Source organism: Phoca vitulina, unplaced genomic scaffold (assembly GCF_004348235.1).
Source record: "Phoca vitulina isolate PV1807 unplaced genomic scaffold, GSC_HSeal_1.0 scaffold10, whole genome shotgun sequence".
Taxonomy (NCBI): Eukaryota; Metazoa; Chordata; class Mammalia; order Carnivora; family Phocidae; genus Phoca; species Phoca vitulina.
This window is the reverse complement of record NW_022589713.1, coordinates 42,783,407-42,808,014: the sequence shown is the minus strand read 5'-3', so window position 1 is coordinate 42,808,014 and position 24,608 is coordinate 42,783,407. Positions and strand designations below refer to the sequence as shown.

The 24,608-nt window shown below is 36.8% G+C and overlaps 1 protein-coding gene across 8 annotated transcripts in view; it reads right to left on the bottom strand.

The window, feature by feature from the left end:
• The window catches only part of ULK4 (unc-51 like kinase 4), a 609,379-nt gene that overhangs the window by 443,147 nt on the left and 141,624 nt on the right, over window positions 1-24,608 (bottom strand). For all 8 annotated transcript variants that reach the window (XM_032408919.1, XM_032408921.1, XM_032408920.1 and 5 more), the window contains one exon: window positions 4,877-5,004. In XM_032408919.1, coding sequence (XP_032264810.1) covers window positions 4,877-5,004 — 128 coding nt within the window. The remainder of the gene's footprint in view (window positions 1-4,876; window positions 5,005-24,608) is intronic.

The following is a 24,608-nucleotide window of genomic DNA, read 5'->3' as shown; positions in this document are numbered from 1 at the left end:
CCCTCTTATCTATATGTGAAAATACCCAAATTGGCAGCATTTCCAGTTCACACTATCCAGAATGCATTTCAAGTCGCTTGCTGAGACAGAAGAGGCAGAGTCTCCTGGATGTTTGTATTGGAGGAGGGGGTGGGGATCAACCCTCCCTGCAGACTCCCCATCAATCCTGCCTTGCGTTTCCCCTCCCCCTCACCACTGCCATCAAACCTAGCAGGCACCCCTAATTCCCAACCTTTCCAGAGTTCTGTCATGCAGGCATCAGATCTCCTCCCGGCTTTCCCCTTGCAGACAAAAAGGGACCTCGGCAATCTCCATTCTGCTAAATGAGCATTCATCTCTCAGTTTTCCAGCTTCCAAAACCCAAAGACAAGGTGACAGTGCTCATCGGTTTTAGCCATCTTTCCCTTTGCAGTTTTGTGACATTCTCATTCCTTTACTTGCAGCTCAGTACAGTATCAGAAGAGAACATGTTTGAGCAGAAGACGACTGCTAACATGTCTTCAGTTAGAAACCCTCCATCGGTACCTTTCTTCCCCCTGGCATTCAGGGCATGTGAGGTCTCCTGGAAGTTCACTCCATCTTTCCTATTTTCACATGAACTGTCCAGGTCTCTGTCAGGAGCTTGGTGTGGTTCAGGGTATTCTTTCATACCACCTTTCAAAGCCCTAACACCATCCCCAGCAGAGGCCATGCTCTTTTAGTTCCTCTGCTGAATTTCAAAAAACTGGTCTCCGCAGAGTTCTCATTACTTGTTTATTAAAATTCTGTCGATTCCATTCGTTCTGTCCCAGTAAGAGCTGCCTGTTCTTCTTTTACCTCCTCCTTCAAGTACCATGTCTCTCTCAACAGACTATGACAAATGTGCTTACTCATGACTTCATCTACTCAGCACCTGACCAGGACAGGTTGTGGCAAAGAGGCAGGTGGTGAGAGGGGGCTGTTCTCTTCAAGTGCAAGGAAATGAGGTCATCTGCCTGCAGCCTCACTGACCGGGGGCAGATTGGCCCCCATTCAGTCCTGCTCCCAGTCTCCTGGGAACAGGCATGCTGGCCCCAACAACCGCACATAGAAAGCATCTGCATTTTGGACCCTGCGGAAGCCCCAAGATCTGCTGTTCACCCAGGTTTAGAGGATAGCGAGTCAACTCCGCCACAAAGCACAGGAAGAATGGAGCCTGTCCTCACGTCTCCGGCAAGGCTAAGCCTCATCTTCCAGGCTCCTTCTCTACACGCATCCTGCTCACTGTGGAGCTCCAGAGAGTCGGCAGGGTGGAAGTTGGGGCCAGGGTATGCATTCAGACCACCATCTTCCCACCACTGCTCAAGTTTCTAAATATTCATTCAGACACACAGAAATCATAGCCATTTCCTGGGAGGACCAAATAGATCACACCCAGGCTCTGATGGTCTGAATGCTTTGATTCTCACCAGCTAAAGGGTTTCTGCAGTTGGGCCTGAGAGGGGGATTTGAGACAGGATGAGCAGAGTGGCTCTCAGAAGAAGAGACCCTTACACTGACCAGAAACCTGAATGACCTGAGGAAGCCAGCCATGAAAACCTCTGGGGGAAGAGCAAAATGGGCACAAGGAACAGCACCTGGGAAGGGCCCCGAGGTGAGTCTAGTAGGCTTACTGCATTCGAAGAGCAGTAAGAAAAACTATGTGGCTGGAATGGAGCGAGAGCCAAGAAGAGTCAGAAGACGCAGGCTGACAGGTGGGCAGGGACTAGGTGAAGTAGGGCAGAGGACGCCAAGGCTATCATTTCAGCATGACAGGATGTTTTTAGAAGAGTCTGAGCGGGGAAGAAACAAAAGTCAATTCACACTGTTTAAGAGCTTCTCTAGTTGCTACATGAAGACCAGACTATTAGTCTAAGAAATGATGTAAGAACATCTGTTGAGAAACTATATTATTTGCCCTGGTGAAAATGATGGTAGACACACAGAGTAGAGGCAGCAAAGTGAGTGGTGAGAGGCCTTTACGAATAGACAAGAACTTCGGCTTCCAGTTCTAATGGACTAAGGGACAGGACGCATGCACCCATTTGAAACAACTATAAAATATGCAGTCATCAGAACGGTATGGTACTAGCACAAAAACAGACACACAGATCAATGGAACAGCATAGAGAACACAGAAATGGACCGTCAACAATATGGTCAACTAATCTTCAACAAAGCAGGAAAGAATATGCAATGGAAAAAAGAAAATCTCTTCAACAAATGGTGCTGGGAACATTGGACAGCTACATGCAGAAGAATGAAACTGGACCTCTTTCTTACACCACACACAAAAATAAGCTCAAGATGGATGAAAGACCTAAATGTGAGACAGGAATCCAGCAAAATCCTAGAGGAGAACATAGGCAGCAACCTCTTCAACTGTAGCCACAGCAACTTTGTGCTAGACAATATCCAAAGGCAAGGGAAACAAAAGCAAAATGAACTATTGGGACTTCATCAGGATAAAAAGCTTTTGCACAGCAAAGGAAACAGTTGACAAAACTAAAAGACACGTATGGAATGGGAAAAGACATTTGCAAGTGCCTTATCAAATAAAGGGCTAGTATCCAAAATCTATAAAGAACTTATCAAACTCAACACCCAAAGAACAAATAATCCAATCAAGAAATGGGGAAAGACATGAACAGACATTTCTCCAAAGAAGACATACAAATGGCTAACAGACACATTAAAAAATGTTCAACATTACTCAGCATCAGGGAAATACAAATCAAAACCACAATGAGATACTACCTCACACTGGTCAGAATGGCTAAAATTAACAAGTCAGGAAATGGCAGATGTTGGCAAGGATGAGGAGAAGGGGGAACCCTCTTACACTGCTGGTGGGAATGCAAGCTGGTGCAGCCACTCTGGAAAACAGTATGGAGGTTCCTCAAAAAGTTGAAAATAGAGCTACCATACCACCCAGCAATTGCACTACTAGGTATGTATCCAAAGGATACAAACATAGTGATTCAAAGGGGCACACGCACCCCAATGTTTATAGCAGCAATGTCCACAATAGCCAAAATATGGAAAGAGCCTAGAGCTCCATTGACAGATGAATAGATAAAGAAGATGTGGTATATATATACAATGGAATATTATGCAGCCATCAAAAAGAATGAAATCTTGCCATTTGCAACAACGTGGATGGAACTAGAGGGTATTACGCTAAGCAAAATCAGAGAAAGACAAATACCATATGATCTCACTCATACGTGGAATTTAAGAAACAAAACACATGAACACAGGGGAAAGGAAGAAAAAATAAAATAAGAATAAAACAAAGAGGGAGGCAAACCATCAGAGACTCTTAACTATAGGGAACAAACTGAGGGTTGCTGGAGGGGAGGTGGGTGCAGGGATGGGGTAATTGGGTGATGGGTATTAAGGAGGGCACATGACATAAAGAGGACTGGGTGTTATATGCAACTGATAAAACACTAAATTCTACCCCTGAAACTAATAATATAGTATATGTTCACTAAATTGAATTTAAATAAAAAGTTTTTTAAAAACACAACTATAAGATAGACAAAATATGTAAAACATCAGTTTTCAAGACACTGGATGTAAAACAAAGCTGGACGACGATCCCTGAGACATGAAAAGAAGGGAGTCTCTGTAGGAACGTCTACATACCCTTCACTTAGTTCTGATTAACCTGCAACATAAGGACATGCTAAAAGGCAGATGTCAAGGAAGAATCTAATAGAATCCTACAAATGCCTTCCAAGCAATGAATATGCTCAATTAAAATCACATACTCATGAACTAATATTGGTATGTGACAGTACCTATCTATAAGAAAAGACATTTCAAAGACAAGATACACAAAATTAAGCTAGCAATGAGCACTAACATAGACATTTACAACTGATTTGATGAGGAAGACACTGACTTTGATCCCTAATTAAGCAAAATGTTATCTCTCCCTCAGAAAAAGAATTCTGTTCTTCTCATCTGTAGACCTGCATTACAAAAAAAAAAAGAAAAATTGTACTCATTTATTAGTATATTTTTACTATGTCAATTTAAAAATCTGTGGATATTTGTTCTCTCTCCTGTTATAGAAGTACATTAATCAATAAAAACTTTGTGGAAGTTTGGTTTTTCTCGTTACATAAATACAAATAGCCACAATTTTGCCTCTTCACCCATAAATCCTAAAATATTTACTATTTACAGGAAAAAGTTTTCCAATCTCTAATCTAGATCAATCTCAGCAATTCTAGGGTCTCCTCAGTATTCTACAGTGAGTAACAAGCTAAATCAAGAAACAGACTCAATCATATATTCAAGGTTCCTCTGGGTTGTAATTTTGAGTGGACCAAACAGTCCAGATGCTCATCAGGAAGCATCAGAGCATGAAGGGAATCTGAGGTGTGTGTCAGAACAGCTTCTCCTTTTAGAGGAAGTAGGTGCAACCCAGGGAGAGAGAGATCTGCCCAGCCTAGGTCCAGTCCAGAAACTTGTCCCTGCTCTGCCTCTTCCTCTACACTTCACTAGACTATTCCGCTGGGCTTCCAGCTGCTCATTCCAGAATCTTACAAAAGTGAAAACTATGACCAAACCACGAGTCAAGAATGCCTCCCAAAGATGCAAACCAGAACCAACTTTAACACCCTGACTTGGATTGTCCTCACATCTAGGAACTCCAGCTCTTTCCCACCACCCTGCCTCAGCTCCAGATGGTCTTCTCTCAGTCCTCTGTATTTCCCAGCTGTGGCTGTATGTGAAAAATTAAACCCATAGAAAAGTCCAGGAAAAAAAAATTTCAGCATTAGGCACACAGAGGCCAAGAAATACTAACAATAAAAGAGATTCCAAATCGATGTTATTGATGAAACCATATCAGAGAAAATCATACCTGGATTGGCAGCTGAGCAGCAGCATCTCATGGTTATGAATTAAAATATATAAAAGAACGAGGAAGGCTTTTGCTCTAATGGAAGTTGAGGGGCTGTCAAGTAAATGGATAATTGTAGAGACAAAATCCTGTGGAAGACAATAAAATATTTTTTGAGAAAACATGAAATGAATAGAGCAGTCAACTATCAGGGTCAGTAGTGTACAATAACTAAACAGCAAAAAATAAAATATCAGCTACTGGTTTTGCATTCTTAATTTGCGCTGGACTCTATACTAAAATTTTAGTATGTATTATCTCATTTAAACCTGAAAACTAGCCATAATAACATGACACTATGATCCCTATTTTTTTTTTAAAGATTTTATTCATCTATTTGAGAGAGAGAGCATGAGTCGGGGCGGGGGGGAAGGGAGAGGAAGAGAGAGAAGCAGTCTCCCTGCTGAGCTGGGAGCCCGATGAGGGGCTCCTTGCGGGGCTTGATCCCAGGACCCCAGGATCATGACCTCAGCCGAAGGCAGATGCTTAACCAACTGAGCCACCCAGGCACCCCAATGTTTTGTTTTTTTAATTTTATTTTATTATGTTATGTTAATCACCATACATTACATCATTAGTTTTCGATGTAGTGTTCTATGATTCATTGTTTGCGTATAACACCCTGTGCTCCATTCAACATGTGCCCTCTTTAATACCCATCACCGGGCTAACCCATCCCCCCACCCCCTCTAAAACCCTCAGTTTGTTTCTCGGTCCATAGTCTCTCGTGGTTCATCTCCCCCTCTGATTTCCCCCCCTTCATTTTTCCCTTCCTACTATCTTCTTTTTTTTTTTTAATATATAATGTATTATTTGTTTCAGAGGTACAGGTCTGTGATTCATCAGTCTTACACAATTCACAGCGCTCACCATGGCACATACCCTCCCCAATATCTATCACCCAGCCACCCCGTCCCTCCCACCCCCCACCACTCCAGCAACCCTCAGTTTGTTTCCTGAGATTAAGAATTCCTCATATCAGTGAGATCATATGATACATGTCTTTCTCTGATTGACTTATTTCGCTTAGCATAATACCCTCTAGTTTCATCCACATCATTGCAAATGGCAAGATTTTGGTTTTTTTGATGGCTGCATAATATTCCATTGTATATATATATACCACAACTTCTTTATCCATTCATCTGTTGATGGACATCTTGGCTCTTTCCATAGTTTCAGGCGCCCCAATTTATCCCTATTTTATTTTACTTATTTTTTTTTAAAGATTTTATTTATTTATTTGACAGAGAGAGAAACAGCAAGAGAGGAACACAAGCGGGGGGAGTGGGAGAGGGAGAAGCAGGCTTCCCGCTGAGTAGGGAGCCCAATGTGGGGCTCGATCCCAGGACCCTGGGACCATGACCTGAGCCGAAGGCAGACACTTAACGACTGAGCCACCCAGGCGCCCCGTTATCCCTATTTTAAAGAGGAAAATGAATCTTGAAAAGTTAACCAATTCAAAAAGTTGGATTGAAATCAAGGCCAGTGGGACAACAAAGACTTCCTCTTAACCACTCAACCACCCAACAGGAAGTGTGGCAATAAATAACTAGAAAAACTGGAAGTCACAACTGCATGTACACGTGAACATCTGTACAAACCTGCGTCTATAGAAAACACATCTCTAGTCTACATATCTAAGGTCCTACAGATATACGAATACCCAAAAGAAGAACCTATATTCCTATAACATTCTGTAACTAAAGGCATAATACAACAGAGAGGAATACATACTGACTAATATTTGTATTATTTTCCCTTCTAACAGATTGTACATCGTTTCAGGTACCTATTGATATGCAAAAAGGAAATGCAGACACATACATATAGGCACACAGAGTTAATGAATGTAAGCAGGCAGGAATACAGAATTGTATTGTTAGCAAGATGGCTACACAGAGTAAAAGTGGAACTTCCCAACGGTCCTGAAGAGAAGCAAACACTTAACAGTGACACCGTTATGTCCAAGGCAAATGTAAGCAGTTTGATTTTTTGGCCATGCCACGGTCCTTTTACACTGGGTGCTATGTTGCCAAGCAGGAAGAATTTACATAGACATCTGCTTTTATTTAAGGATGGAGATATACCTACGTATCTATACCTATGCATGAGTCTCACCAGGTCCTGAACAAAATAATCAAGCTAGTTCATCACCTAGGGTTAAAAAACGAATCAACACTAAGGTATCTTTGAGTAATAGATCTGTTTCCACCTTTCCAGCAGGTAGACAGTAGAAAGCCCAATTCTCCACAGTCAATTCCCATTCTAATTTATACCCTGGGCCCAAGTACCACAATTACAAATCTGTTTCCCACACTAATACCACCTGCCACACATACAAACACATAATTCCAAAACCACTCAAAGATCCACTAGCCTTAGACTGAAAAACTGTTCTGATTACAGGAGACTAAAAAGTCATGATAACTGATGCAGTTCAAGATCTGGCAACTTTGTTTCACATAAAAGAACATTACTGGGACAATTGCAAAATCTGAATAAGGTCTGTAGATGAGTTAATAACGTTAAATAAATGTTAACTTCTTTTTAAATCCATGGCTTGTTTTTAGGGAATATTCAATGAAGTAATTAAAAGTAAAGGAGCATCAAAAACCAAAACAAAACAAAAATAAAAACAAACAAAAAAAAAAGTAAAGGAGCATCAGGTCTCCAACCTCTTCTCGTATTGGCCACACACATGCTCACACACACAGTAAAAGAAAGAAACTATAAATCAAACATGGTAAAACGCTAACATTTGCTAAATGTGGGTAAAGGGTATATTGCAATCCTTTGAACTGCACATCCAACACTAAACTCAGAATCTACCCTAAACATGATACTTGCCCTCTGAGGATCATCAATTCAAGACCAAACTTAAAAACCTGGGCATCTTCCTTGACACCTCCTTCCTCCCATGTCCAATTGATCCCCAATTACTGTGAGAGTGATACCCCCACTAATGTTGCCTTATATTTCAATGCACCATTATATTTTTCCTGAATTACTATAACTTTGCTTTCTTCCATCTATTTCACAAGTGATAGCCACAGTGATCTTCTCCAACAGCAAATATGATTATGTTATTCACCTATAAAATATTCTCAATAGTTGCTGCAATCCTTGAGATGAACCCTTATCACAGCATACAAAGCTTTTCATGATCTGGCCTTTTATTATCTTTCCAAAATCACTTATCATTCCACCACTAATCTATATAACACTCACCCTGGGGAAATAAACCAAGAAAATAGAGGACACTGAACAAAGGAAAGAGAGGAAGGGAATCCCACGATGATTCCAGGTGATAGCTATAACCAGGTACAGAGGGCAGCCTAACCATATTGGAGTTGTTTAGAAGACTACAGGAGAGATCTTTTTAAGGAGAAAAAATTGGACAGAACACCTGATGCATTGAAATGCAATCTAAAAACAGAAAGTTATGTAACAAAATTCTGCTGAATGTTGAGCTAACCAAAACTAATAGAATGAATGCATGTTTGTGGTAGTGTCATACCTGAAAGTAAACTCCACACAAATCTAAGATTTAAAAAATAAACAAAAAAGAATGAAAATATCTAGAAGAGGCCACAGGACATATCAGATGTATATATACTTACACACACACACACACACACACACACACACACACACACAAGCATTTATAGGCATGAAAAAGATCCAAGACAGTTAATGATACAAGAAAAAAAATGTATAAACATACCTTAGGAATAGAGATGCAAAAATCCTCAACAAATATATGCAATTTGAATCCAACAATACATAAAACGTATAAATAGAAAGATTACAATCAAGTAGAGTTTATCTCAGAAATCAAGACTGGTTCAATATTTGAGTATCAATCAATGTAATTCAGCAGATTAAATACGAAAAAACACATGATCATATCAATAGATAATGAAAAAGCATTTGACAAAATTCAACATCCATTCATGATAAAAAACCCACTGAACAAGGAACAGAAGGGAACTTCCTCAATCTGTAAAAGAGTATTAAAGAAAAATTGCAGCTAACATCATACTTAGAGGGGAAACACCTGATGCTTCCCCACGGAGACTGGGAATTAAACAAGCATGTCCATTCCCATTACTCATAATTCAATATTTTACTGAAAGTCATTGCCAGTGTGATAAGGAAAGAAAAATAAATAAAAGTCATTCACACTATAATGGAAGCAATATTCTCAGAGGTTATGATTGTCTATGTAGAAAATCCCAAGGAATCTACAGAAAGGCTTCTACACCTTATGAGTTTAGCAAGATCTGGTGTAGTTCTATACACCAGTAATGAACAATTAGAAAACAAATTTTTTAAAGTATCATTTTTCAATAACTCTAACAAGAACAACAACAGAATACAGGTATAAACCTAACAAAATTTGTGGAGAATCACTAAACTGAAAACTATACAACAATCATGAAAGAAAAAATGTTAAAGACATAAATAAATGAAGTGACATTTCATGTTCATCTATTTAAAAACTCAAGATAGTTAATACGCCAATTTTCCCCCAAACTGACTTACAGATTTAATTCAATTCCAATAAAAAAAAAAAAAAAAAATCCCAGCAGGATTTTTTGTAGATATAAACAAGCTAATCGTAAAATTTATATGGAAAGGCAAAGGAACCCATAAGCAAAACAATTTGGGAGGAAAAAGATGAATCACACAATTATTTTAAAACATAAAAAAAACCCTACAGTAATCAAAACAATGTGGTATTGACAAAATGACAGATACACAGACCAAGGAAACAGAGTTCAGAAATGGAATCAATTAGTTTAGGACAGGTTGCAAAGGGAACTTAGGATAAAGGACAGTTTTTTCAATAAGTAGTACTTATTATGGATATCCACATACAAAAAAAAAATTTACTTCATTTCATACTGTGCACCATATACAAAAATTGCAATCATACAAAATGAATCATACAACTGAATAAAAAATGTAAAACTATAAAGTTCTTACAAGAAAACAGAACAGAAAATCTTCATGACCTTTGGTTAGGAAGTTTTTAGATATAAAAACTTTTTTGGTGTTCCAAAAGCACAATCCATAAAAGAAATAACTGATGACCTGAATTTCATTAATATTAAAATTATCCTCTGTGGAAGACAAATACAACAAGACAAGCCAGATACTAGCATAAAATATTTGTATCCAGAATATACAAAGAACTCTCAAAACTCAATATTAAGAAAAAACATTTTTAATGGGCAAAATATTTAAACAGACATTTCACCAAAGAACACATGCAGATATTCACATAAACACAAGAGGATGCTCAATGTCACAATCATTAAAATAATGCAAATTGAGATCACAATGAGACACTATGCAATTATTTGAATGACCAACTGAAAAATGACTACTATGTGGAACAACTAGAATTCTATATACATAGCTGGTAGGACTGCAAAATGGTACAGTTACTCTAGAAAACAGCTTGGCAGTTTCATAAAAAATTGTTAAACACACAACTACCATATATGATGCAGCCACTGTACTTTTCTATTCTAGTGAAATAAAAATGTGTGCTCACAGAAAAACCTACACACAAAAGTTGACAGCAATACTTTTCATAACAGTCGAGAAATGAAAACAACCCATATGTCCTTGAATGAGTACATGGGTATATAAACTGTGGTATATCTACATAATGGAACAGTACTCAGCAATAAAAAGAAATGAACTATCGATACAACATGGATGAATCTCAGCTGTATTAAGTAAAAAAAAAAAAAAGTCTCAAAGATTACATACAATACAGTTCCATTTACATAACATTTTAGCAAAGGTAAAACTTTGGGGCAGAGAAGACATCAGTAATTGCCAGGGAATGGGGTGGAAGGTGGTTTGCCTAAAAAGGGAGCAGCACTATGTCATTCTTTGGGATGCTGCAATTGTTCTGTATCCTTCTTGTGGTGGTAGTGACAGGGTCTACACATATGTTAATCCTCACAGAACTGTACTCCAAAAAGTAAATTTATCTCTTCTAACATGTTAGAGTGATAAAGTGATAAATATTAGAAGTGATAAAAAGTGAGAGAGAGAGAGAGGCAAACAAGAATAGAAAGCAGGAACTGTGTTTGTGTTCCTAATATACAAAGAGTTACATAATGACTCTTCCTCACATATAAGGCAGAATTTAGGCCAAAAAGAAGTAAACAAGATGAGGAAGACTTTTTAATGCTAAAGGCCACTTAACACTTAACAAGTAATGAATACAGTAGTGAATGCTATGCCTTAAATAGCATAGTAACCACTTTTATAAAGTGGAAACTATAGAAGATGCAAGAAGCAACAGACTTTATCATACCACTCTCAGCCCAAGACTGTCAAGGGAACAAAAATAAGTGAGAATATAAAAGACTAAATGACATAAACAACAGATGTTATGGGTATATATCCAACTTTACACTTAGATAACAGAAAATGTACCTTTTTCTTCAACATAAAATGTTCCTTTAAACTGACCACATAAAAGGTCACAAAGAAAACCTTAATGTAATCCATAAAATAAAAAATACTTTTTTTAGATTTCATCTCTCCCCCAACCCACCTCCCCTCTGACAACCACCAGTTTGTTCTCTGTATTTAAGTCTTTTCTGTTTGTCTCTTTTTTGGTTGTTCATTTGTTTTGTTTCTTAAATTCCACATATGAGTGAAATCAGATGGTATTTGTCTTTCTCTGACTTATTTCACTTATCATTATATCCTCTGAAGTCCATCCATATTGTTGCAAATGGCAAGATCTCATTCCTTTTTATGGCTGAGTAATATTTGTGTGTGTGTGTGTGTGTGTGTGTGCGCGCGCGTGTGTGTGGCATCATCTTTATCCATTCGTCTATCAATGGATGCTTCAGTTGCTTCCATATCTTGGCTGTAAATAATGCTGCAGTAAGCAAAGATGCATTATCTTTTTGCATTATTGTTTTCATTTTCCTTGGGTAAATATCCAGTTGTGAAATTATGAGATCATATGGTAATTCTATTTTCAATTTTTTGAGGAACCTCTATACTGTTTTCCACAGTGGCTGCTCCAGTTTGCATTCCCACCAACAGTGCACGAGGATGCCTTTTCCTTCACATCCCCACCAACATTTGTTATCTCTTGTCTTTTTGATTCCAGTTACTCTGACAGAAGTATAGCAATATCTCATTGTGGTTTTGATTTGCATTTCCCTGATTGTTAGTGATGTTGAGCCATCTTTTCCTGGGTCTGTTATCCATCTGTATGTCTTCTTTGGAAAAATGTCTTTTTAGGTTCTCTGTCCATTTTTAATTAGATTTGGGGTGGGTTTTTTTTGGCATTGAGTTACATAAGTTCTTTATATATTTTAGATATTAACCCCTAAATGATATTGACTATATCATTTGCAAATATCTTCTGTCATTCAGTAAGTTGCCTTTTTGTTTTGTTGATGGTATCTTTTGCTGTGAAAAAGTTTTTATTTTGGTGTAGTCCCAATAATTTATTTTGCCTTTCTTTCCCTTGCCTGAGGAGACATATCTAAAAAAAAAATGTTTCTACGGCTGATGTCACAGAAATTACTATGTTTTCTTTTAGGAATCTTATGGTTTCAAGTCTCACAGTTAGGTCCTTAATGCATTCTGAGTTTATTTTTGTGTATGGTGTAAGAAAGTGCTCCAGTTTTCCCAGCACCATTTGTTGAAGAGACTGTCTTTTCCCCACTGTATATTCTTGCCTTCATTGTCGTAGATTAATTCACCATAAAAGCACAGGTTTATTTCTGGACTCCCTATTCTGTTACATTGATCTGTGTGTCCATTTTTGTGTCAGTACCATACTGTTTTGATTACTACAGCTTTGTAGTATATCTTGAAATCTGGAACTGTGATACCTCCAGCTTTGTTCTTCTTTTTCAAGATTGCTTTGGGCTTTTTGGGGTCTTCTGTGATTCCATACAAATTTTAGGATTATTTGTTCTGGTTCTGTGAAAAATGTTGTTGGTATTTTGATACGGATTGCAATAAATCTATAGATTGCTTTGGGTAGTATGGGCATTTTAAAAATATTAATTCTTCTAATCCATGAGCATGGAATGTCTTTCCATTTCTTCGTGTTTTATAGTTTGGAGTACAAGTCTTTTACCTCCTTAGTTAAGTTTATTACGAGGTATTTTATTATTTTGGGTGTACCTGAAAATGGGATTTTTCTTAATTTCTCTGCTACTTCATTATTAGCGTATAGAAATGCAATGGATTTCTGTGCATTGGTTTTATATCCAGTGACATCAGTTCTAGTAGTTTAGTAGAATCTTTAGGGTTTTCTATATACAGTATCATGTCATCTGCAAATAGTGAAAGTTTTACTTCTTCCTTACCAATCTGGATGCCTTTTATTTCTTTTTCTTGTCTGATTGGTGTGGCTAAGATTTCCAGTGCTATGTTGAATAGAAGTCGGGAGAGTGACATCCTTGCTTTGTTCCTATCTTAGAGGAAAAGCTCTTGGCTTCTCACCATTGAGTATGATGTTAGCTGTGGGCTTTTATTGGCCTTTATTATGTTGAGCTATGTTCCCTCTAAACCTACTTTGTTGAAGGTTTTTAACCATGAATGAATGTAGTACTCTGTCAAATGCTTTTTTTGTGTCTATTGAGATCATCATATGGTTTTATCCCTTCTGTTGTTGATGTGATGTATCATATTGATTGAGTTGTGAATAATGAACCATCCTTGCATCCCTGAAATAAATCCCACTTCGTTGTAGTGAATGATTTTTTTCATATATTGCTAGATTCAGTTTGCTAATATTTTGTTGAGATTTTTACATCTGTGTTCATCAGATATATCGGCCTGTAGTTCTTCTTTGTAATGTCTTTATCTAGTTTTGTTATAAGGGTAATGTTGAAACTCAGAGAGTGAATTTGGAAGTTTCCTTCTTCTTTTTTTTTGGAATAGTTTGAGAAGAAAAAGTAATTTTTATTAGCATAATGCAATAAAACTAGAAATTAATAAAAGCACCAATAATCCAAAAGATCCTTATACCTGGAAATTTTTCCCTATACAAGCCAAAATTTAAAAACTTAAAAATATGGGATACATTTAGAACAGCAGTCAGAAGAAAATACAACCTATAAATACATTTGTAAATGAAAATGGAAGAACAAAAATATGAGAAATTCCCAACACAAAAAAATGGAAAAAAAGCAATAAAAATGAAGAAAATCAAAGAAAATAAAGATGCAAACAGAAGGTAATAATGTAGAAAATAGAAAAAAAGGTAAATGATAAATAAGTCAAAATGCTGTTTTTTTAAAAAATAACAAAATAGAGAAAGCACTAAATCAAGAAAAAGGGGAGACAGCAAAGATATAAAAAAAAAAAAAGTAAAAAATTATAACGGCATGAAAGTCAGCTGTGTTCTGTGCAGAAGCAATTCATATTTTACTGCTCTATAATGTTCTACTACGTGAACACAGAAAAATATACGAATCCATTCTACTCCTTAACATTTGTGTTGTTTGGAGTTTGGGACTATTATGAGTAAAGCTGCTATGGACATTCTCGTGATACATTTATGTATCTTTTTGTGAACAAATAACGTATGTATCCACTTCTCTTGGATATATACCTGACAGCAGAACCGCTAAGTCAAGAAGTAGGCATCTCTTTAGCTTTAATAGAGGCTGTCGAATGATTTTCCAAAGTGGTTGTACTACTTTATTCTTCACTAATGTATGAAAGTTGCATTTCCACATCTTTCCCAACACTTGTTGTTATCCATCTTTTCATTTTATCTAAAGTTTTAACTCTGAGTTGAGAGCAAATATAATGAACACAAATGACAGTCAATTTAAAAGGAGAAATTTCTAAACAGTCTAGTATTACTTTAAAGCCAAAATTTATGAATAAGATAACACATCACTTATTCTAACTTAAAAGGAACTAAAAAGGATTCACGGCAATCTATATACATGTAGATAGATTCCATATAAGGAAATCTATATTTAAATAGATTTAACTCCCTGACAAAGAATACAACATAAGACTTTAGTATAAATAAAAAATCAAGAAAATGAAAATGTGTATTTACTTAAAGAAAATACACTGTTATAAATGGTGAATACTCCTGCTAAAGATTTTTATGTATATTAAAATGCATCTTCTTAAATTTTAAACATTTAAATTTTTTAAGTACTCATAGATTTAGCATTTATGCATTCAAGTCTAAAACCATTATGCCAAAAATATAATTGGTGCTTTCTCTTTCTTTTCCATGTGCCTAGGAAAGTGGCTAAATAAAACTGAAAACTCCATAGTTTTCACTCTATTAGGTCATGAAAAGATGAATTCCTTCGACAAAGAATAACAAAAATACAAACCTTTTAAGAAAAAACTTGAGAGAAATGTATGACTTAACAAAGAAAACCATAGCTTTTGATTGAGTGATAAGAGAACTCTTGAACAACTGGAGTGGCAACATAATATACAGACTGGGAAAGAACTTGGAATCAGGAGCCAAGCAAACCTGACTACAAACGCCACATTCCTTGACAAAATAACCTCTCTAGGATTCCGTTTCCCCAACTTCAAAATAAAATGGAGATGATTACACTGACATTTTCACAGGCTTGATATAATGATTGAAGGCTTTTTGTCCAACTTAAAAATACTAAAATAACTAAAAATACTAAATAATGTATTTTCCATACAATTACTAAAACATATCATAAAGTGCTGCAAGAACTAAAGTTTTGAAATGTGTATGGGAAACATAAATAAAACAATAGAAAGAGGAAAACAATCAGAGGTATATTTAAGACTTCAGCAAATAAAAAAGATAAATAGACTATTCATTTATTGAGATTCTTACTTTTCTACTTACACTAGAAAGACTCCAAATGTGTTGTTAAAAATTTCAATTTAAAGAAGGGGTGGGGGAACAGCCTTATGATACATCTGTCAAAATAAATATATAATCTTGGGAAAAGTATTTGAAATATGTATAAATCACTTTTACCAAAAAAAAATTATGAACACTCCAGTTAAAAAACACATGAACTAGCAAACAACTGATAAAAGAACTCTAAACTGCCTAACAAGGAAATAAATCTTCTACTCTCACTAGTGGGCAAAGAAATGCAAATTTCAGAAGAATAAGATTCTGATTCATTGCAAAGCAGACCAGCAAAGATGAAAATGGATGGCAGCCAGTGTTGGCATGGTCATGGGTAAATGGATAAATCTTAAATACAGCCCATATGAAAATAAGTGTTCAACCTTTCCTCCAGCTGGGAGGAAAGTGAGTTATTTCTCAAAGGCCTTAAAAATGTTATTTTCTTCTGACACAGCTGTTACAGCTCAAGAAATTTCTCCTAACAAAGTGATGAACAAATGAGCTTTAAGTACAATAATGTTTGCTGTAGTATTGTTTACATGACAGAAACAAAAACAAGCAACAATCTTAATATCCCAAAATAGGGGATCTGTTAAGTAAATCATAACTGTAGCAAAGACTGTACCTAGCCCACTTCCCGTTTCATTGTCTTCTTTCATGGCAAACACTAACAACGCGCTTGGTGGGTGGAGGTGCATAATGGGCACTACATGACTTCCAGAGCCAGGTCAGAAAAGGCCATGTGGTCTCTGCCTGCTTCTCTCAGGAAATACCTTTTTTTTTTTTAAGATTTATTTATTTTAGAGAGAGTGAGAGACAGAGCGGCAGTAGGGGGGTGCAGAGGGAGAGAGGAGAGAAGAGAAACTCAAGCAGACTCCATGTGGAGCATGGAGCACAATGTGGGGCTCGATCCCATGACCTCAAGATCACGACCCAAGCTGAAACCAAGAGTCGGATGCTCAACAGACTGTGCCACCCGGGCATCCCTCTCAGAGTATTCGTGGAACCCAGCCACTACGCTGTAAGGAAGCCGAAGCAACCTTCAGAGGCCCACATGGGAAGCAAATGAGGCTCCCAACCCACAGCCCCAGTGGGGTGCCCACTGAATGGCTAGCACCAACTCGCTGCTCATATGAATGAACCATCTGGAAAATTTATTCTCCAAACCCACTCCATCTTCCCAGCTAACACGGCCTTGCTGGAATTACAGATTTGTGAGCAAAATGAATTACTGTCCTTGTGTAAGCCACTATGTTTTGAAGTAGTTTATTACAGAGGAAAGATGAGTGAAATACAGCTTAAGTGTATAATGAAAGATGAAAACTTTCCAGGCATAAAAAAATTTTGTACAGTAATAGCCATAATTTTAAAACATAGAAACGCCCACAAGTGATGAGGTCCAACGTATTTCTTCTTGGTGTAGTGGATGCAGCCATTATTAACAATCTTGCAAAACTAAAATAATTTATGATTTTGATTGGGGAAAAAAAACTAGACAAACTATAACAAATACTAAAAATAAAAGAAATTATATACTAGATTTGTTTGTAACACAGTAACTCTGAGTCCCTTGAGAAGATGCAGTATATTACAGACTACAATTTTGGATCGAGGCCTAAAAACATCTTGTGCCCTAAATAAATTCTCATTTAGTCATATCTGAAAAAAATGAACAGTCTGATTCCCTACCACTAACTGCCCAGGACTCCATAATTAATCTTAAGCAACATGCACCACACCTCTAAAACAGTATTAGTCTTAGAACACTTGAGGAGGGAAGATTATAGGCTGCAGGCAAAGACACAGTGCTAAGGATGAATAATCAAAACTACCTTTAGAGAACCAAAAATGACCTCAGGTCACTTCAGTTTGCAGTCCACTATGTATTCAGCTTTGATTTAAATTCATCTTGCCATTCAGCTCAACATACCTAAATATTACATGTGGGGAAAAAAAGCAGAAGCCGTGTAGGTCTATAACCAAACCACAGCAAGACGAGTTTATGTCCAACAATCAAATGGTACTTGGCAGTGATTTCACAGTGGACAGATCTACCTAACGAAGATGAGATGATGAAATATTCAGAAAGCTAGGAATTGGTCCAAATATGTGAAGCTTCCAGAGCAAACAAAATGAAACCTTCATCAAAATTCAGCAAAAGGATAAAACATCCTGTACTACATCCCATAAAGACAAAACTATTAGATAAATAAAAATAATGATGAGGTCGAAAACTTCAAAATTTTCTCCTGCAAATCTCAAGAGGGAAAAATTGATCTGCTTCAATCAATTGTCACAGGTAAAAATCAATGAGTACAGCCTAGCCATCAACGGATAATCGTCTCAAGGAAAACAGTGAGAAATCACGGACACGATTTTTTCCTGTTTAAGAGCAATGGAAATAAAAAAATGTACTAATTAAATCTCAAATTGTTTTTGGGCTACACTTTCCTTAAAGTTTAGTCAAGTATCTAACTAAAATGTCTCACAAAATACATTTATTAATGTAGACGGACTAAAAATACAATACAAACTCATGGTCTGATGAGTATGCAAAAATTACCATCTTTTAAATGCTTAATTAGCGACCACTGAGTCAGTATGCCTAATGACTCTGAGAAGAAAAAAAAAAGCCTGAGAAGGCTTAGCATTCAGATTTTTCTAAATTTTACATGCACAAAATTTCTCAGTGATCTTTCTTGGTACTTCCAAATAACAGTGGTCTACAGCTTCTGGTTTATTATTAATTGCTATTGTGCTACTTGGGCAAAACATAAAATCTGAAGCAACGACTTCAGTCAACCTAGATTGCCAAAATAAAAATGGACAGCAGCTATTGTCAAAATTAATAAGGCAAAAAATTTTCAGAAGGCAGTATTTCTAGTCAGTAACACTCAGAAGGAAGCCGTTCTTACCAGTGAGCATGAACAAACTCACCTGTGCAATACGCTATGCCTTTAAAAATTAATGTGTAAATCTTTAACCCCCAAAGCATATAAAGTCCAAAGGATGCATTACTGATTATCCAGCTACAAGGTACATTCGAGGTCACTTACCTTAGGAAAAACATAACCCAGGCAGATGTTTGAATCTATGTAACTTAAACGATGTGAGTTTTCAAAGCTCAATTAACTGAAACTCAGCAGAGTTCCAGGAGTTTATATGCTGTCAATTTTCTAACATTAGCAATCAGACACTGAGTTTTTATGGTAAGCTTTTTCTTTTTTTTTTTTTTTTTTTAAGTCACACCAGTGATTTATTTACAAAGCAGCTGACTAGTTTATTGTAACTTTCATATACTTACCCCTTTTCATTGTATGCCTTTATATACACACATAGGCATGTATTTACATATATGTGTGCATATGGATGGATGGAGGGAGGGAGGGAGACAGTCACTGCAGGTTTAGAATGACATACTATTCTATCAACCTGATTCTCATTACTTGGCCTTAGCTTAGTCAAACATTATTTGGTTGTCTGCAGTTCATTCTCTTATAGAAGCCTCAGGAAGAGCTCACAGGAACTGATCTCTTCCATGTTCACACATCTACCTGTGGTTTTTATAACAAAGACCCAATGTAACTGAATATAAAATCCTTGGCTAATATCTTTTCTTAAAAATCTTAAATACCTTAGGAATAAGTGGAGCTGAATTGTGACATCAAGGGTCACTATGGAAATGTCCGATGCCAGTAAAACTGTCGTTTCCTTAAAAGTGACTTGCTGAGATTTAAGGTCCTTTTGCCTAGATGCTCAAAGGAGTTTTCTTTAAACTGTCATCTTATTGCTATTGTAGAATGATTTTCCTAGATACGCTGCGTGTCCTTTTGATTTGTCCATTCAAGTACGCTTTACTCAGGAAAATGTTGTCTGGATCATAGTTTTTTAGTATTTGTTCTGTTTCAGTGACTTAGTTTTCTTCTTTGTATGTTGGGTTATCTTTGTCTCCTCTATATCTAAGACTGTCACTGGGATGCTTTTCATCTTAATCTTAATTTTTTTTTTCACTTTTCTCCTTTCTATTCCTATTATCCTTGTAAAACAAAAGTGTTAGTGCCTATTTCCCTTTGTGTTCCTTTATAAACTGTCTTCATTACTGCTTTTCCCCTTATTTTGGAATCTTTCCTGAGATAACGTCATCTTTTTGTACTTTCCTACAGCCCAGTTCTCTTCTCCACTCTCCTATTTCTGACTTGTGCAGTTCTTCCATAGCTTCCATGCCAAATTTCCTAATTCGTTTCAGTTTTTTTTAAATATTAGGTTTGGAAGTTTTCATATGCTTTGTGGCCATGTTTTTATTACTAATCCTCCATTGTCCAGGGGGATGTTATTCAGAACCACTTATTCTTACCTTCCTATATACTCTTTTACACTATCTTTTCATGGATTTTTGACCACAACCCTTTTGCTTTATTGGTGTCTGAATGAAATGGATTTTCTTGTACTTTTGAGAAGGAGGTTCTACTGTGGACAGTGAGGATAGACCAGGATACCTTGTTATTTTTGTGATTTGAGGGCTCTTTCCTCTGCTGTGACTCTGAAATGTTCACACATATGGCCTCTTGGAGTGAACTCCACAGCACCTTCTCAGAGCTGCCTTCTCCAATGTCCTCTACATCTTTTTTCTCTCACCACCATATTTAATGTGCATTCTAGTGCTGGTTGGTCCAGCGTGGAGTGCTCTCCTAGGAAAGAGTTTTTCTTGGGTATTTCTGAAAACCTGGAAGGGCTTATGTTACTCTACTTATGTAGACCAGGGTGGGCCTCCCCAGTCTGTCTGTACTCAACCACACACTAGAACTTAGGAATTCTCCCTGACTTTCGATGACTAATCTAAGAACTGCATGCCAGGTTTTCCACTCTGGAAAATGAGTGGGGAATTTTCTGTTAGAGAGTGAGTACTTGCTGGAAATTCTTGGATTCCCCAGTTTCTGGGACTGACCGAATGCACCTTCTCCTTCTCTCCGCAACCTCCCAAACAGGTGACCCCACACTGCCATTCACAATTTCACCGCACCCACTCCTATTCTGGCATCTGTGGAATAATTTGACACCTTTATGAGGAGATCTGAGGAGGTGAAAAAATTCTATGTAGCAGCAACATTCTTCCTCCCCAAATCTACCCCAACAGGAACACATTATTTTATGATGTTTACCTTTGAGTTTTTCTCAGTTTCAACAGAATTCATAGGCAAGGGGCTATGACGTTGATTCTATCATCTGAATAATCCTGTCATAAAATATTATAATCTAAAATCAATTACAAAGCGACAATCTCAAATATGGACTATCTGGACAAGCCAACAAGCATACAAATATTTTTAAGTAACTATTTTAAGTGTATATATGTATCCTACTCAAAATCCACTCATTGCACCAGGTTGGCACCACTTGGGAATAAGCACAAAATGACCAGCAATCAGATCTTTTTATACCACTGAGGGTTGCTGGAAGGTGAGTGGGGGATGGGGTAACTGGGTGATGGGCATTAAGGAGGGCACCTGACATAATGAGCACTGGGTGTTATATGCAACTGATGAATCACTAAATTCTACCCCTGAAGCTAATAATACAGTATATGTTAACTAAATTGAATTTAAATAAAATACATGTTACAGTGTCTCTACCTTCAAGTTCATTTCTAAAGAACAAAAGGAAGCTTAGAATCACAAATGATACCAAAACTCAATAAATGTAAACTAAAAGATGTATTTCATTGGTAGTCATATTGTTAGTAAACACCTGAATTTTTTTGAAGATTTTATTTAAGAGAGAGAGAGCACAAGTAGGGGGACAGGCAGAAGGAGAAGGAGAAGCAGACCACCCCTGCTGAGCAGGGAGGTGGTGGGGCCTGATCCTAGGACCCCGGGGATCATGACCTGAGCTGAAGGCAGATGCCCAACCAAGTGAGCCACCCAGGTGCCCCAACACCAGAATTTTTGAAGTAAGAATTCTTGCACTTCAAGAAAAAAAAAATCACAAATGAGTATCTATGAGATGTTACCATGGCTTTCCTTTCAGACCATACTGCAAATGGTAAAAATTATCCATGTGGTAGGCAGACTATCACACCTAACACCATAGCCACGATCACCACACACACAATCTCAAGGAGAAAACTACCAAATGTTCCCTAGAGATCATGAGAAACTTCAAAAGTGAAGAAAATGTAAATTATAACTTGACTGCTATAACATGAATCCTTTTATCCAAATTATGAAACATTTCAAGGAATCAGAAAAGTGATTTTAAAAATCCATTCAACTTTATCGAATCTTAATATTTAGAAAAAAATAAACCCAAATTCCTTTTATTTTTTTTTAAAGAAACAACATATTACAGAGACAGAGCTGAAGCCGCTGCCCTCCATTACAAAAAGGCACACTCAGAACTCTGGTGGTTACAACAGAATTATGTACCCATAAAAAATAAATATTTTTACATATTTTAAACTTTGTGTATATTATTCTTTTGTCCATATCCTTTTCAGCTTACCTTTTTTACTCAGTTTTATTTATGAGATTTATCCAAATCAATACATTTTCAGTCTAGTTAACTCATTTTTACTTGCTATGTATTGTTCCATCATATGGATATATCACAATTTAATTTCCCAATCCTTTGTTGATTGACTTTTACATCACTTGCCACCTTCTGACACTACAAAAATGCTGAGACAAATACTCTGTTTCTGCGTACAACTGTACAAGGATACGTTCCTAACGGAAATATTTATTGCTATGCTATGTGCATCTTCAACTTCACTAGAGAGTATGAAATTGCACTCCAAAGTGATTATACCATTTTACCTAGGAGGGTTCCCACTGGTCTATACCTTCACCAACAACTCTGTCAGACTTATATATTTGCCAACCTAAAATGTATGAAACTAACTCATTTTAACCTTTATTTTATTCATCAACTTCAGTGTGAGTATCTTTTCCCAACATTATGGATCATTCTAGTTTCTTCTTCTATGAATTAAGTCTTCATAGCCTATGTTCATTTTGTCTTGTCTTTTCCTTTTTATACATAGGCTATTTTTTACATGCTGGATACTAAGCCTTAAGAAAACTTCCCCTACAGCAAGGTCACAAAGATAGCCACTTATATTTTCTTTTAAAAATTTTTCAAGTTTTCATATTTTAGTCTGATAATGTAAGAAAAGAGACCTAACAGCCAAATATCTTTCAAAAGCAGAATGGTTGACTAAAACGTGGCACATCCACTATGAAGCATCATTTTTAAAAGAGTGGGGTGGGGGGGCCGCACACAAAGAACATATCTATTAACAACAATGCAGTGATCTCTGAAATATATACCAAGTAAACAAAAAACAAGGTACAAAATGGCATATGCTGTCCTTTAGTCTAAAGAAGGGAGAGAATAATACAGCACCCACCAGAGGTCATTTTAGAGTCAACTAGACATACTGATGCAAAAGACAACCATAGATCACATTTTCAACCAGTTTGCTCAGAAACCAGAACTTGCTGGGAAGGCAGCATCAGAAGTTGCTCTGGCCATAGCCTACCGAGCACAGCTTGGCATAGTAAGAAAAGAGCCACACTGGGTGGGTATGGGAGTCACCCTGGCTTAGAAGCTTCATACCCCACAGGCACCAATCTCTCTTGTAACAACTTCACAGATGACAGGTTGGTCTTAGGTTTCCAGAAACACAGAGCTGGAAAGTAAACTGAAAGTACAATTCTTAACCCTTTACCCATAGATAAATATAGGACCACTGGGGGCGGGGGGTGCAGGTAGATAAGATGAAGGAGATATATCTATAAAATAAATAACACATTAATAAAAACTTTAGAGATAAATACAAAGATAAATACATTGATATAACACATGGATATAAAGAGAGAAATAGAAAGATACAGGGAAAGAGACATAGTTGCTTATATTCGATTTTTTTTTAAATAGAAGATTTAAACAGATACTAATAAAAATGTTTACATTCAACGCATAAAGAAGGAAACAAGTGAAGAGGGTAGAGATGGAAAACAGTTTCCTCTGAATTGATTCTTTGTAAACTGACATTAAAACCATATCAACAGGGCACCTGAGTGGCTCAGTCATTAAGCGTCTGCCTTCGGCTCAGGTCATGATCCCAGGGTCCTAGGATCAAGCCCCGCATCGGGCTCCCTGCTCAGCGGGAAGCCTGCTTCTCCCTCTCCCACTCCCCCCTGCTGTGTTCCCTCTCTCGTTGTGTTTCTCTCTGTCAAATAAATAAATAAAATCTTAAAAAAATAAGAAAGAAATCTTTAAAAAAAATATCAACATTTTACATGATTATAAAACAAATTAAATCAAACTTTTAAAAAGCAATCCCCTGAAATCAAAAAGAAAATGATAAACTTAAGGGTACATTATGTTGGTGGTTTAAGAAGACAAAAAAAAAAGAATTATTTGAAAAGAATTTACCACATACTAATCTGACAACACATCGAGTTAGACATACCCTAAGCACTAAAACAATTGCACAAAAATCCTAGGTTGTATTCAGAAATCATAACAGTATTAATAATATCACTGTTATTCTGAAACTTCTATAAATATTGTAAAGCAAATAATGTCAATAGAAAACAAGATTTTTAACTTAAGAGAAAGAATTACTCATATAAAATAAATTAGGCAAAATACTGCAATTGGAAATACCAGTATGAACAGATGTATTTTTAAAAGAGTTATTTCCTGGCTCTATCTGCTGGGAATGCCTAGAAACAATAACTAACCCAGTAGCAGTGAGTACTTCAATCAGATTATGGTCTCTAAACATTATTTCCCACTAGA